This window comes from Leucoraja erinacea, chromosome 2, assembly GCF_028641065.1.
Source record: "Leucoraja erinacea ecotype New England chromosome 2, Leri_hhj_1, whole genome shotgun sequence".
NCBI classification, from domain to species: domain Eukaryota; kingdom Metazoa; phylum Chordata; class Chondrichthyes; order Rajiformes; family Rajidae; genus Leucoraja; species Leucoraja erinaceus.
Window position 1 is genome coordinate 73,687,551 of NC_073378.1, and position 16,326 is coordinate 73,703,876.

A 16,326-nucleotide genomic window follows, 5' to 3' on the forward strand; every position below is an offset into this window, starting at 1 on the left:
TAAGCCCATCTTTGTACGAAGCCTATTGAGGGACTTCCAGGTCGTCCAGTCACACCCGTGACCAGGTGATAGCTGTTCCTTGGTTGGGATTGGCTTCTTTACGTGGTGATTTTCACTGCTTTTCTTTTCCCACAAGGCAGGAGTGAAATGAGACCATGGCCAGGGTGGTGTGTGTCCTTGATGATGCTGGCTGCCTTTTTGAGCAATGCTTCATATAAATCACTTCGATGGTAGGGAGTTCAGTACCCATGGTGGACCGTGTTCACCATTTTTTCATAATCTCCTTCATTCTTGGGTGTACGAGTTGGCAAACGAGGCCGTAATTCAACCAGTCAATATACTCTCTACCGTACACCTGTAGAAGTTCAAGAGTATTCAGCAACATACCAAATCTCCTCAATCTTTCAAGGAAGTAGAGGCATTGATGAGCTTTCTTTATGATTGCATTAATGTCCTGGGTCTAGGGCAGATTTTCAGATATGCACGGCCAGGAACTTGAAGTTGTTGATTCTCTCCTCCACCAACCCGTCTTAAAGACAGGTTTGTGGATGCTCGACTTTCCTCTTCTAAAGGCAATCATCATTATCTGTGATTGGTCTTACTGATGTTGAGAACAAGGTTGTGGTTATGGCACCACTCAATCAGATGATCAATCCCTCTCCTAAACTGTGATGCATCATTATCTGTGATTCTTCCAACAACCTGGTGTCTTTGGCAAATTTAAAGATGGAGTTGGAATTATGTACATCTGCACAGTCATGGATATAGAGTAGAGCACGGAACTGAGCACACATCCTTAAGGTGCCCTTGTGCCGATGGTTGTTGCCAATTTGTGGCGGATGTGTTCTGTTGATGTGAAAATTGAGGATTCTGTTGAAAGGGAGACCCAGTTCCCTGATTTTAGTAACAAGTTTGTAGAGGATGATGTTTAACGCTGAGGCATGTCACCTTACCCCTTACATGTTATTTATATGAAATACATTTCACAGTACAGTACAGTACTTAAAACAAAAACAAATTGTGAACCATTTGCATGCTATATGGGAGACAATAGGATTTTCCTGATGAATGTGAGCCAAATCCTCATTATCCGTGAATATCATGTGTTCTTGTAAAATTGACTCAACCCATTGATCACTCTCAATTGCAACTAAAGTACAAATTAATTGTGCTAGATAATCTTTATTGTATATTAAAGGGGGATCATACATAGAAATATTCAGAGAATGGTAAAAATTATCAATTTAGATTATTCAGGTGGTAGCAGGAATAATAACAGGAGAAGGATAAACTGGTATAAAAATGTTTTTCTGTGACCAATACAATTCAATGGAAACTAATTTTGGGAGTATAACATAGGTATTACAGTACTAATATTTAGAAGGATTTTGGTGCATTGGTGATGGAGTAGGAAAGACTTTTAAACAAATTAGTTATATTGGTAAAGATTGATCTGGCCGTGAATTTGGAACATATAACAGCCCAGCACAGGAACAGACCCTTTGGCCTACAATGTCTATGCCGAACATAATGTCTAGACCATTCCTTGTCTGCGTGCACAGAATTCATAACCCTCAATATCCTATCATCCCCCAAAATGCAACACCTCACTCTTGATCGGATTAAACTTCATCTGCCATTTCTTCTTCCATTTCCATAGCTGATCTATATCCTGTTGTGTTCTTTGAAAGTCATCCTCACAGTCCACCATCCCTGCAATTCAGATGTCATCTGCTAACCTAATAACCAACCGATCTACATTTCCGTCCAGGTTTTTCCATATCTATCTGTAAATAGTCAAAGTCCACAATCTGTAGTTCAAGATCATCTTTAATCAGTACCGATATTATAACGGTACAGCAGGTCGTTGGTTGTTAGTACATCGTGACCGCTTCCAAGACTGACTAGTGTAGGAAGTGGGTGTTAGTATGAATCATACAATAGGGTGGGGTTAGTGATGCTATTCTACTATGATTGGCTTTCATGCATAAACCAATCTACATCCTTCCCCGTAAAGAGTGAATATCGTAAACACACATATAGCAAGAATTCAAACATACTCGTCGTATCTGTCAGGCGGTCTACCAAGCCCTCTCCCCCTTCGCCAGAAAGATTAAAAGGAGGTGGTGAACCCGGAAGTGAGAAAGCAGCAGGGGACATCCGTGGTGACCGACAGGGGGAGCATGCAGGAGAGGTAGTATTGTGGTTAGTCATAGCCGCCAGTCGTGGTGGGGTCAGGGACATGCTGGAACTGGTGGCGGCAGCAGATGGCTGAAATAATAGAGGTGGAGCATAAGGATCGGCTGGTGGTGGACGTGGCTCCTTCAAAGCTAGCAAGTGTTGGCGGCTCTGATGGTACAGGGTGCCATCAAAGTCAACAAGGTAAGATCGTGGTTCTTCAGCCAGGCCAACAACGCAACCCAAATGGGAATGTCCCATGGAAGTTTGCAAACGAATGACTTGGCCCAGTAGTAATGGTTTAAGTGGTTTGAAATCGTTTCTGTATGTTATGTTTCTCCGGGATATGCTTCAGGTTGAAAAATGTCAAGGTGGGAGCGCTGGTCAGCTTCGATTGGAGGCGTGGGTTCGAATTCCACTTCTGACACCATGTAAATAGTCAAAGTCCACAATCTGTAGTTAACGATCATCTTTAATCAGTACCCATATTATAACGGTACAGCAGGTCGTTGGTTGTTAGTACATCGTGACCGCTTCCATGGCTGACTAGTGTAGGAAGTGGGTGTTAGTATGAATCATACAGGAGGCTTTCATGCATAAACCAATCTACACTATCTATCTTCTTCACTATCTATCTTCTTCTATATCTATCTATCTATCTATCTATCTATCTATCTATCTATCTATCTATCTATCTATCTATCTATCTATCTATCTATCTATCTATCTATCTATCTATCTCTATCCTATTACTAAAACTCTCATCTTGTCCTCTTCCGGTTTGTGTGGTTTTTAAATTTGCGCAAAAATGGTACCTATATCGCTAGGATTTTTTCGCCACCTTACTGACCGTTCTTCTCTGCTCCAAGCGCCTCAAGTTTTTTTCCGATCGGTGGAAGATTACAAAAATATGAAGGTTTAGAAAATCGTGAGATCAGCAGATTGGTCTTCTCGCCTGTCAGTCACCATGAAGGTAACGCCCCTTCCGCACCATGCGGGGCAAGGAGAATAAAACCCTGGAGGCGGGGCTGAGCCCCCAAGCCATGCTGATTGAGTCCGCAAGCCGTGCTGATTGGGTCCGCGAGCCGTGCTGATTGAGTCCGCGAGCCGTTCAAAGGAGAACAATCAGCAAAGCGGCCAGCGAAGCGACTAGCACCCGCTGTGAGTCCCCATCGCACCACCACCAACCCCTTCCCATCTGGTCCCCCTCGCTGGCTCCTGCCCCCCTCCCCCATAATACCTCACACACCCCCCATGGCTCTTTCCCCGTCTTTTCTCCGAGCTCTCTTGCCCCTGCCCACACACCCCTCCCACCCACACCCCAACCTCCCCCCCACACATCCCTCCATCCCACACACCCCTCCCTTCCACACACCCCTCACAAACCTCCCCCTGCCCATGCACACCCCAAGCTCTCTCTCCCACCCCTGCGTCTTTACTGCAGCTGCGGGATGCTCTGGATGGCCCAACCCAGAACAGTCAGTGCGGAGTTGGAGATGGCGCCGATGTCGCCAACCGGAAAGCGGAGACTCCTGGCGGAGAATGACCAGCAAATCGACCAGTGCCCGCTGTGAGTCCCCATCGCACCCCCAACCCTTTCCCCTCTGGTCCCCATCGCTGGCTCCTGCCCTCCCCATAATACCGTACTCTCCCCCATGGCTCTTCCCCGTCTTTTCTCCGAGCTCTCTACGATTTACTATAAGGAGAGGTTGAGTAGGCTGGGTCTTTATTACTTGGAGTGCAGGAGGATGAGGGGTGATCTTGTAGAGGTGTACAAAATCATGAGAGGGATAGATTGGGGAAATGCATAGTCTCTTGCCCAGAGTAGCGGAATCGAAGACCAGATGACATAGAATCAAGGTGAAGGGGAAACGATTTAATAGAAATCCGAGGAGTAACTTTTTCACACAGAGTGTGGTGGGTGTATGGAACAAGCTGCCAGGGGAGGTAGTTGAGGCTGGGACTATCTGTTTGAGTAACAGTTGGACATTTACATGGACAGGACAATTTTGGAGGGTTATGGACCAAGTGCAATCAAATGGGACTAGTGTAGCTGGGACAGTGTTGGCTGGTGTGGGTGAGTTGGGCCGAAGGGCCTGTTTCCACACTGTATTACTTAATGACTCTATGTCCTCTCCTCAAAAAATTCAATTTAGCAAGACATGACCTGCCAGATACAAACCCATGCTGACTGTCCCTAATTAACCCATTATTTTTCAAATGGTAGTAAATCCTATCCCAATGAATCCTCTCCAATAGATTTATTTCTCTAAAGTTGGCATTTGACCTGAACCTGTGGTTTACAACCTGGAGTTATGAAATCATAGATAATTCATTTGATTCAGAAGGAAGCCACTTTTCGCTTTTGTGTCTGTGGTTATCAATAAGAATTACCCAACCAAATCTAATCTTCCAGCACAATGTCCACAAGCATGAATGCTTTTAAGTGCACATCCCAAGTACTCTTAAAGTGAGATGCTGCCTCTACCATTTCAGGCATTCCTACTGCTCTGTGAAAAGGTTTTTTAACATGACCTCACTGATGCTTTTACCATGTGCTCTCAATCCATCTCTATTGATGTTATATCCCTCTCATTAGGCAAATAACTCCTTCCTAGGTAAGGCCCACATAATTGTATTCATTACTTTTTAGTCTTTCTTCTCTTTACTCTGTTCAGAAGAAAACACTCTTCTCTCTCTATTTTTTGGCATTGTCTTCATTGGAACCAAATTTTGGAAGCAGAATGCAATGAACATACATTACATGAGACATCAGAATTGTGTTTATTGGATGTTGGGACATGTATAGCCCAATGGGTTGTGTTTCAACACGGCCAGGAACAAACATCTGATAGGCAGATTTGTTGACACTGCCACGGAGGGTTTAAATTGGCTTGGTAGCATGATGGAAGCTCAACATAGATTCAACATAGATTAATGGGTTGCACAGTGGCGCAGCAGTAGAGTAGCTGCCTTACAGAGATCTGCATTCGATCCTGACTATGGTGCTGTCTGTATGGAGTTTGTACATTCTCTAGTGATGTTACAAAACCTACCTTCAGCGGCGCTGCAGTTCTGCCACTGGCCGTGTGTGCGACTTTGGCGCCTTTGGGGGTGGATTAAAATGCAGGTTTGTACTGCTTGTTGGAGAGGGATTTCCTCGGGCTGTGAGTCGATGAAGTAAAATCAATCGGACTTCCGTTCCCGTTTTTTTTTTTTTAATCGCTGGACAATTGAATAGTTTGGTCAAAATAAACAGCGACTTTGAACGGCCTCAACGCCTACAGCGTGACGGATCGTATTAACAGGACAAAACAAGGGGTAAATCATGTATTTTACATATAATCTTGCTTCTTGGGGTGACTTTAATCTAATTTTACGTTGCAAAAATGTTATTTGGGCCCCATAAGATTCGCCTGTGTCTTTCCTGCTGATATGGGGTTCAAATTCACTGTAAATGCAACGTTCAAATCGATCGCATTCCAGAATCACCCACTCACAAGATGATTAAAATTGTCTTTTTTTTTGGACAATCATGTCATAAGAGCATCTAAAACGTCTATATTTTGTGTTATTGTCCATCCATAATCAATATTTTTATACTAAACTAGACCAAGTGCAGACCTGGGTCTGCTCCCCCAATGGTGTGATCCCCCAACCCAGTATTCCACCATGCACCCGTCTCCTCCAATGGAACTGAAGCCGTTCTCAAAAGTAAGATTCCAGCACTGCCCTGCCTCTTTAAAAAAAAATCATGGCACCTCCCCTGCCTGCTGCAGCAGTGAAAAGTTCAGAATGTTCCTGTCTTGCAACTTTGTTTCGAAGTGTGTTGGAAGCTGACATGTAAATGGAGAAGCCTGTTTATTTTTGAAATACTTGGGTGTGGAGGGGGGGGGGGAGAAGGATTTGATTAAAAACGTGTACTTCAACACGACGAAATGAAATGAGGAGCGGATACTTAGAAAGATAAGCGAAATCTCTACCGAAATGGAAAATATCTCGGAGATTGAGCGTCTGGATTGGGCGTGGCAATGAATCAAAGGAAGAAATCCAGCCGGCAGCCGTACATGCAAATGAATCCATTCCGATTGGACATCTGCGAGCATCGGCCATTCCGATTGGACATCTGCGAGTATCGGGCACGAATCGAAAGGCAGGAAGGCGCCGGTCGGCAGTCGGTCGGATGGGGCCAGAGTTTTAAATATATACTAGACCAAGTGCAGACCCGTTGGGTCTGCTCCCCCAATGGTGTGATCCCCCAACCCAATATTGCACCATGCACCCGTCTCCTCCAATGGAACTGAAGCCGTTCTCAAAAGTAAGATTCCAGCACTGTCCTGCCTCTTTAAAAAAAAATCCAATGGCACCTCCCCTGCCTGCTGCAGCAGTGAAAAGTTCAGTGTTTCTGTCTTGCAACTTTGTTTCGAAGTGTGTTGGAAGCTGACAGGAAGGAGCAGCGAATCAAAAGGAAGAAAGGCAGCTGGCAGCCGGACGGCAGGCGGCAGCCACAGACTTTTAATAGATAGATAGATAGATAGATAGATAGATAGATAGATAGATAGATAGATAGATAGATAGATAGATAGATAGATAGATAGATAGATAGATAGACACAACAGCTTTAGCCACATTTATTGTGCAAAAAATAATAATTTTGATTATATTGAAAGTGGATGTTTCTAGATTAATTTATGGGAATTAAACATTAAATTCCCTCCATCTGGCATATGTTCGTGACAGTGAGATTTAAAAATCATGTTATATTGTAAATTCTTGTGTGAATGGGATTAGTTTGTTATTTGGATACTTAGGCTATTTAAAAAAATTATCCTTTTCTTAAGAAATGGAATCTACAAGACATTCTTAATGGGAAAGTAGTGGGCAGAAAGGCATGTCATGCGTGGTTTGAAGAGCAAAAACTTGTAGTTTACAATGCCAAAATTGAAAAGTTGAGGAAAAACAAGGTGTACAGAGTTGCTTATTGGTTACAATCTGAGGAGTATGATGATGCTACTGATTATGATATGCCAATGTACCAGCTAGCAACTGATCTTCTCCATAAAGACTTGGTCTATTGCTAGAAATTGTAATATATTTACCTATCAGTTGCGGACTTACAGCATATAATACAATAATATTAAAGTTCTGATCTTGAGAATATCACATTTTTGAATTTCAAGGCAGTCTGGGTGTTTATTACTATTTCCGTCACAACGGTCAATTTTGTAATTAGCTACAATTAGGTAACTAACTAATTATATGCTTTAATTTCAGGTCATCCAAGTAAGATGTTTTATATTTTTCAGAATGCTTCAATCTATAATAACTGACATTTCATTCAGTTCTGTTAATTTTTAAGAATGTTATGGGCCTTTGGCTGTCCTCGATCACAGCGTTTGTGTTAAGTCAATATAAAAGCAATAGGGAACAAGATGCTAATTTCCTAGTATGAAAATGGCCATACCTTTTTTAATACTGAAGATGTGAAAGCGAATTAGGTGTCAAATGAAACTTATTTTTATGCTTTATCCGATGAGATAAATTACAGACTTGATTTTTAAAATCCTCAAAATTTTGTAACATTGCTACATTCTCCCTGTAACTGCGTGGGTTTCTTTCAGGTGCTCTAGTTTCCTCCCACATGCCAAAGATGTGCAAGATTGGAGGTTAATTGTCCCTAGGGTGTAGGAGAGAGCTAGCGTACGGGTGATCATTAGTCGGAACGGGCTCGGTGGGCAGAAGGGCTTGTTTCCACACTGTATCTCAAAACCTAACTAAACTAAAAAGGCAGTAAAGAACTGGAACATTTAATGATATGTAAAAACTCTCTTTCCATAGCTGAAGAAGGGTCCTGATCCAAAACATCGCATATCCATGTTCTCCAGGGATGCTGCCTGACCCACTGAGTTACTCCAGTACTTTATTTCTTTTTTTCATAGCTGCTGCCTGACTTGCTGAGTTTTTCCATCATTTTGTTTTTATTTAATATTTTACTTGTCTTTTGATTTTCATGTTAGTAAAAGTGTTTGGAAGGTACAACAAACAAATGTGAGAAAATAGATTAAAACTGAGTCTGGCTGTGCTTAATTGTCTGCACCTAAACGCAAGTTCAGTGAGCATGGCATCTTCCGAACATACTGAAATATAATGTATGTGAACATGTGGAAATGTAATTTAACTCTTATGGAAATGTAGCCTAATGCCAAGCGGGATTGGCAGTTTAACCTTCCTGATTTGGGGGGTTTCTGATGAAATGGAGAGGGGAATGTAATCAGTGGTTGGTAATATTGGTTAAAGAAACAATCAAAGAAACAAGGATAGCAATTGCCGTATTGTTATTCAAGACGATCAGCAGGGATAAGCTAAATAATTACATGTCAGTGGAAATTTTTTTTGAAATGGTTATTTGCTACCCAACCAACCACCCCATGAAGCATCTTCTGCTCCACTTAGGGCAGAATGTATGAATCCCATATAAAACATGACAAAGTGATGTCTGGAAAGTAGGATGCTTTTAAAAGTGTTCTTATTAAAGTGAAGGGCAAGGTAGGTGGGAGTAATAATGCAAGGATGACAAGAGAAATTGAGACTTTAGTCAAGAAAGAAGAGGCATAGGCCAGGTATAGGCAGCTGTGATCAAGTGTGACACTGGAGTAGTTCAGGGGACTGAGGAGCATTCTGGTGAAGGGAAATCAGGAGGGCAAAACAGAGACAAGTAATAGCCTTGTCAGGTAAAAATAAGGAAAATTCAAAGAGATTAAGACATCAAGGGAACAAGGATAACTTTATTGGAAATAGAATCATTCAGAACCCAAAGTGGTCATTTATGAGCAGAGCTGCACGAGATTGTCAAGGTTCTCAATGAGCATTTTTCCTTTGCTTTTACTGGGGAAAAAGACATGAATACTATGGAATTTGTGGACAGTCTGTACAACAGTCGAGGAGGTGCTGGACATCCTAAGGATAGATGAGGGTAGATAAATCACCCAATCCTGATCAGTTATATCAGAGGACACAATGGAAGCTAAAGAAGCAATTTCAGGACTCTTGGCTGAGATATATGAATCATCGTTAGACACGGGCATGTGCCAGATGACTGGAGAGTGCCAAGTGTTTTGCCTCTATTTAAGGCTGCAATGAAAAGTCCAGGAACTGCAAACTAGTGAGCCTAACATCTGTGGCGGGCAAGTTACTGGAGAGGATTCTGTGGGATAACCTTTATATAAATTTGGTTAGACAGGCAGATTAAGAATAAGGAGTAAGCCATTTAGAACGGAGACGAGGAAACACTTTTTCTCACAGAGAGTGGTGAGTCTGAGGATTTCGTTGATGAGGCTAAATACGTAGACTGTCTATATGGACCAGCAAGGCCTTTGAAGAGGTTCCTCATGATAAGCTTCTCTGGAAGGTTAGATCGCATGAGATCCAGGGAGAGCTAAATAACAGGATACATAATTATCTTCAGGAAGGAAGCAGAGAGTGGCGGTGAAAGGTTGTTTTTGGACTGGAAGCCTGTGACTAATGATGTGCCTCAGAGATTGGTACAGGCCCATTGCTGTTTGTGATTTATATCAATGATTTGGCTGAGAAAGTACAAGACATAATTAGTAACTTTGCAAATGCAATGGTATCGTAGACAAAGAAGATGGTTATCAAAAATCACGCTAGAATCTTGATCAGCAGGGAAAGTGGGCTGAAGAACAGTTAATGGAGTTTAATGCAGATAAGTGCAAGGTGTTGCATTTTGAGAAGTCTAACCAGGGCAGGACCTTCACAGTGAATGGTAGGGCCCTGGGGAGTGTGTAGAGCAGAGGAATCTAGGAGTACAGATACATAGTTCACTGAAAGTGGTGTCACAAGTTGATAGGGTGGTATTAAAGGTTCACATGCACCTTCCCTAACCTCATCTACTGAATCTGCTGTACATGATGTAGTCTCCTATATATTGGCGAGATCAAGCGCAGACTCGGCAACCATTTTACCAAACACTCGCACTCGAACGGATCTCCCTGTTGCTTGCCATTTTAACTCCCCTTCCCATTTCCCTACTGACCTTTCTGTCCTGGGCCTCCTCCATTGCCAGAGTGAGACCACATGCAATGAGGAACAGCACCTTATATTTCACTTGGGTAGTTTACAATCCAATTGTATGAATATTGAATTCTCCAATATCAAGTACCTCTACAAACACCTCACTTCCCCCTCCTTATGTTTTCCAGCCACTCCCTTCCGCTGATCCTTGGCTGACGTTGCACCAGTTCTCCCCTCCACCCCCATAAAAGTCTGTTAACTAGCTTCACAGTTCACAACTATGTATCCCTCTTGGGCTCACACCTGTCTCTATGCAATCATTTGTCTATCAGTCCGATTTATCCTGCTTCTTTCACTTCTAGTTTTTTTTCCCCACTCTCTCTTCTACAATCAGTCTGAAAAAGGGTTCCGATCTGAAACGTTACCTATCCTTGGATAGAATGGATGTGGAGAGGATATTTCCACAAGTGCGAGAGTCAAGGACTAGCGGTCATAGCCTAGAATTAACGGACGTTCCTTTAGGAAGGAGATGAGGAAGGATTTATTTAGTCAGAGGGTAGTGAACCTGTGGAATTCTTTGCCACAGAAGGCTGTGGAGACCAAGTTCATGGATATTTTTAAGGCATACATTCTTGATTAGTATGGGTGTCAGGGGTTATGGGGAGAAGGCAGAATGGGGTTAGGAGTGAGAGATAGATCAGCCATCATTGAATTGATGGGCTGAATGGCCCAATTCTGCTCCTATCACTCATGACCTATCCATTTTCTCCAAAGATATTGCTTGGCCCACTGAGTTACTCCAACATTTTGTGTCTGCAGAGTGGCCAATGTTGTTTCTTTGTTTAAGAAGGGAAGTAGAGTGAATCAAGAACTATAGGTCAGTGTGCCTAATTACACTGGTAGGGAAACTATTGGAGAGAATTCTTCGAGGTAGGATTTACTCTAATTTGGAAGAGAATGGGCTAATTAAGAATGTATGTGGCAGGTCATGCCTTACTAACTTGATTGTTTTTTTTGAGGTGATGGAGATTGATGAAGGTAGGGCAGTGGATGTTGTGTACATGAATTTTAGTGTGGGATTCATGAGGAGTTGGTTGAATGGATTCAGAACTGGCTTATTCATAGCAGGCAGGGCATTGTGGGAGAAGGTAGATATCCTGGCTGGAGTTATGTGGTGACCCATGGAGATGCACAGGGATCTATGGTGGGATCTTTGCTATTTGTGATATACATAGATGACCTGGACATAAATGTAGATGGGTTGGTGAGTACATTTGCTGATGACACCAAAATTAGAGGAGTTGCAGACAGTGAGGAAACCTATCAGAAGATACAGCGGGATACAGGTCAGCTGCAGAAATGAGCAGAGAAATTGCAGATGGAATTTAACCTGAGCAAGTATGAGGTGTTTCACTGGGAGGTTGAATGTAAGGGGAAAGTATACAGTTAAGGGCAAGACCCTAAAATGCAGTAATATGCAGAGGGATCTTGGAGTCCAAATTCATTGCTCACTGAAGGTGGCAGCACAAGTAGTAGGGTGGTAAAGACGGCGTATGGTATGCTTGCCTTCATTGCTAGGGACATTGAATATAAGAGTCAGGAAGTCATGATGCAGCTCTACAGGACTTTGGTTAGGCCACATTTGTAGAATTGACTGCATTTCCGGACACCTCATCACAGGAGAGGGTGCAGAGAAGATTTACCAGAATGATGCCTAGATTAGAGGGTTTCAGCTACAGGGAGAGGTTGGATCGACGGATTGTTTTCTCTGGAATGTCAGCGTTGAGGGGAGACTTGATAGAAGCATATAAAATTATGAGAAGCATAGATAGGATAGGCAGTCAGAATCATTTTCCCCAGGGTGGAAACATCCAACACTAGCATAGCTATAAGGTGAGAGGGGCAAGTTTAAAGAGGATGTGCGGGGCAAGTTTTTTTACACAGAGAGTAATGGGGACTTAGAATTGCTAAGGGTAGTGGTGGAGTCAGATATTATAGTGGAGTTTATGAGGCTTTTAGATAGGCACATGGAAGTGCAGGGAATAGTGGGATCATGTACAGGCAAATTAGATCAGTTGAACGTGACATCATGTTCAGCACTAACATTGCAGGCTGCCATAGGGTTCCTGTGCTGTATTGTTCTATTTTCTATGTAAATGGGACTAGGTTAGATGGGTCATCTTGTTCAGCATGGCGAGTTGGTCCAAAAGGACTGTTTCTGCGCTGTATGACTATGACTAGAATAATTCAAGCAACTTTCATACCACAGTATTTCCAGTTATCCTCAACCCAAAGGTCTACCCAAGAACAACATGAGAAAGATGAGGAAAATATTTTTCACTTTGGGAACTAGAGCTCACTACGTTCTAGGATAGTTGAGGCTGAAGTGCTCTTCACATTTAAAAAGAACATGGATATGTATTTGAAGTGTTGTGACTTTATGCCAGGATGAGGTTAGTTAGATAACTTTTCCTGAATCAGCAAAGACAGGATGCCAAGTGTTAGTGAGCCTGCACACTTGCATTTTAGATACAAGTCTGCAAGCTCACTAACAATAAAAACAATAAAACAACAAAAAATGACAAACAGCAGTTCAACTGTGTTCATACATTGGTTTCAGATATTTTGCTCCACTCCTGGTTTCCATTTCATTGGAATTGAAACTGAAACAATAACATGACTAACCTTCCAAAATAATAACTTGTGCTGTAGCCAAAAGCAATCACTAAATCAAGAAAAAACTATTATTTAATTATATTTTCTACCCCTTCTTTTGTCCTTTTGTTTTATTGAAAGCAGGCTTTATCCCTGTGCCATCCATGGAGATTCAGTTTCATCTTTTTCCACAATGATTATGTTTATTTGAAGGAAACTTAAAGCAAAATTATATTCTAGGGTATTAATGCTATCCAGACACCTCATCATATGCTTTCTCCCCAAGGAAGAGAGGAAGGTAGTCAGACTGAAAGAATCCTGAACACCGCATTTCTTGTTCTGACAGGTAGCCATTGTTGCATGGGCAAGAGCCATTCCATGAGGAAGTCGACCCTACTCTTTTCCTCTGACCGAGAAAGTGGCTCATGGCTCTGAAAGGTCCAAGAAAGCAGAGATTTGGGGGTATTTGTGGATAAGCTAGGGTAGTGTTTGAACACCTTTTGTGGATATTTGACTCTGGAGTTGTTACAATGCTGAGAACTATATTCTGTACTCTGTATCTTTCACCTTTCACAATTTCACCTATGTAAATGTTTGGTTTGATTGTAATTAAGTGCAGTATTCTGATTTAATTGAATAGCATGCAAATCAAAACGTTTCATTGTACCTTGATACACATGATAATAATAAACCTAAACCTAGTTCATTGACACTGCATTCGATTGCATTATTTTTAAATAGACAGGTACATGAACCAGTAAATTGTAATGAACCTTTACAAAACACTGGTTCAGCCACTGCTTTCAGGATAGATTTGAACTCTTTAGAGCATATGCATAAGAGAAATATTAAAATTATTTTGGGGAAGAGGAGCTTTGCTTATCTCGATAGACTGGTTGAGGTTTTTCCCTTTGGAAAAAGTTGCAGATAAATTTGTTATTGAAGTAGGCCAATAGAGAGAAAGCAAACGTGCAGTTACAGCAAACAATCAAGGCAGATGGTACGTTGGCTTTCATTGAAAGGGGGTTGACTGCAGGAGCAGCCTACTAGATTGTATTTATGAATCATGAATAAAAATAAATCTAATTGAAAGTTACAAAATTCTGACAGTATTATGCTGCAGAAAAATGTCTCCACTGCCTGGTGTGCATTGAATTAGGGGTCACAATTTCTGGGGAATTTACGACTGAGGTGAGGAGTAATATATTCACTTTGCGTGTGCAATTTATTCAGAGGGTTGTGGTGGCCAATTCACTGTACATACAAGAGGCAGACACATTTTCTAGGTACAAAAGCATCAAGGAATATGGGCAGTGTGCAGAAACATGGACTCAGGCTATGATTAACATGATTGTACTAAATGACAATGTAGGCTCAAGGAGACAAATGGCCATTCCTGTTCCTTTTATCTATGTTTCAATATAGGTTAAAACATTTTTTTTTTAAATTATTATAAAAATATAACTATATACTAAAAAAATAAGACAATTCAAAAAATAGTCCTGGGGATATGTGGTGCCAACTTTCGTGATTGAATCCTCTCTCCCGACTGATGTCCGGTTAGAAGCGAGAGACCTCTGACCGGAGTACGGCCAGGGAGTGAGGAACATTCCTTTTAGCAGCGGGATGGAACTGCCTGAAGGAGGCTGTGGTCCTCTATAATCTTTGGTGGTGGGTGTGGGTAATTGGCAAGTGGGACCTGAGAGGATCGGCTCGGAGCAACTTGCCCCATGGACCGGGTGAGGAAGGGGCGGGGCATGGCGGCACCGGGCGTGGCCGCCGCCAGTGATTGACAGGCGTGGTGGGGCGCGGGTGATTGACAGCTGGGGCCGAGGCAGAGACTTTCACTTCAATCGGCGCTCCGTTGCTGATCGGAGAGAGGGGTTGAGAAAAAAAAAAAAATCAAACCGTGACTGAGACGTACTGAGTGTGTGGAGTGGATGCTTCCAGTTAATTAACGAACTGTTTGTGTCTTGTATATTTTTCTCTTGGGTGGTGGACATCGCTTTAACTTGATGAAGATGAAGGTGCTGATGAAGCTGCCCGATCCCGAGGAGGAGGAGGAGGAGGAGGAGGACGACGAGGAGGAGGAGGAGGAGGAGGAGGACGACGAAGAAGAGAAGGACGAGGATAACGACGACGACGACGAGGGGGTGAGAGCGGACCCCGCTATGCCGCCGCCGCCGCAGAAGGAGGCGGTGTACGAGTGGTTCGGCTCGGCCCTCACATCGGCCCAGAGACTAGAGTTCTGCTGCGGCCTCCTGGACTTGTGCCACCCGCTGGAACTGCGCTTCCTCGGCAGCTGCCTGGAGGATCTGGCTCGCAAGGACTACCACTCACTGCGGGACTCGGAGATCCGCGCCAACAACGCCGCCGACCTGGCCACCATCGGCGACGTTACGGACGAGGTGGTGCGTAGCAAGCTGGTGGTCTCGCTGGCTCTCCTGGGCTCGGAGAACCGGGAGGCGGCCGCCGTGCTGGCCCGAGCCCTCGGCCGCATCGACTCGGTCATCCGCAACTACGGGCTACAGCTGACGGAGCGCGGCGTTCAGGAGTTCCTGCTGCTGCTCACCATGGCGTCCAACCACCCGGCCTTCTCCTTCCACCAGAAGGAGACGCTGCGCGAGCAGCTGGCCGGCCTGCAGCAGAGACGGCGCGGGGGGGCCGCCGCCAACGGCCGCAAGTTCCAGAACACCGTCGCCAAGGTAAATGGAACCCGCGGCGCGGCGCGAGGGGTGCGCGCGCGCCAGGTAACCGGCGAGCCCGAGCCCGACCGCGTTGCCCGCCGTCACTGACCGGGCCGCGTTCTCTCTGCGCTTGATATGCCGGACACTACATGCTGGAGGAACGGTGCACTAATCCAAGTCAATGGATATTTTTAAATCAGAGGTAGATAGATAGATAGGTTCTTGATTAGTACGGGTGTCAGGGGTTATTGGGGAGAAGGCAGGAGAATGGGGTTGGGAGGGAAATATAGATCAGCCACGAATGAATGGCGGAGTAGATTTGAGGGGCCAAATGGCCTGATTTTGCTGCTGTTGCTTATGAATTCAACGGGACAGGCAGCATCTCTCCCTCTCTCTCGAAGGCATGGATGACGTTTCGGATCAAGACATTCTTCTTTAATAAGAAGGGTGTGTCGACCCGAAACATAACCCATTCCTTCTCTCCAGAGATGCTCCCTGGCCCACTGCGATACTCCACATTTTGTGTCTATCTTCTGCGTAAACCAGCATCTGCAGTTCCTTCCGACACGTTCTCTCTGCGCTTGTTGTGGCGGGAGGAGCGACGGGGTGAGAGATGTATTTTATATCTGAGTGAATGAATTATCATTTGTCGCTGTTGCCTCTATCTCGCATTCACAATCGCCCCCCCCCCGGTCGCCGCCTGGGTGCGTCGCTCGGCTGGGTGGGCGCAGGCGAACAATTGGCAACGGGTTGGGGCGGGGACCAAGTGGGAGTG

The 16,326-nt window shown here is 43.9% G+C and overlaps 1 protein-coding gene and 1 long non-coding RNA gene across 4 annotated transcripts in view; one reads left to right on the forward strand and one right to left on the reverse strand.

Annotated features, from left to right (window-relative positions):
* Positions 1-1,812: 1,812 nt before the first annotated feature.
* On the reverse strand, positions 1,813-14,927 carry LOC129711108 (uncharacterized). Its single transcript, XR_008725779.1, has 2 exons — positions 14,789-14,927; positions 1,813-2,631 (listed from the first exon to the last, which is right to left on the reverse strand). It is a non-coding gene; the product is annotated as an uncharacterized LOC129711108 (long non-coding RNA).
* LOC129711092 (zinc finger CCHC domain-containing protein 2-like) overlaps positions 14,602-16,326 on the forward strand; it is a 76,235-nt gene continuing 74,510 nt past the window's right edge. For 2 of the 3 annotated variants that reach the window (XM_055658483.1, XM_055658492.1), the window contains exon 1: positions 14,603-15,569. In XM_055658483.1, coding sequence (XP_055514458.1) covers positions 14,880-15,569 — 690 coding nt within the window. In that variant the 5' untranslated portion in view covers positions 14,603-14,879. Of the gene's footprint in view, positions 15,570-16,326 lie in introns of all 3 variants that reach the window. The other variant, XM_055658501.1, reaches the window with a different exon arrangement.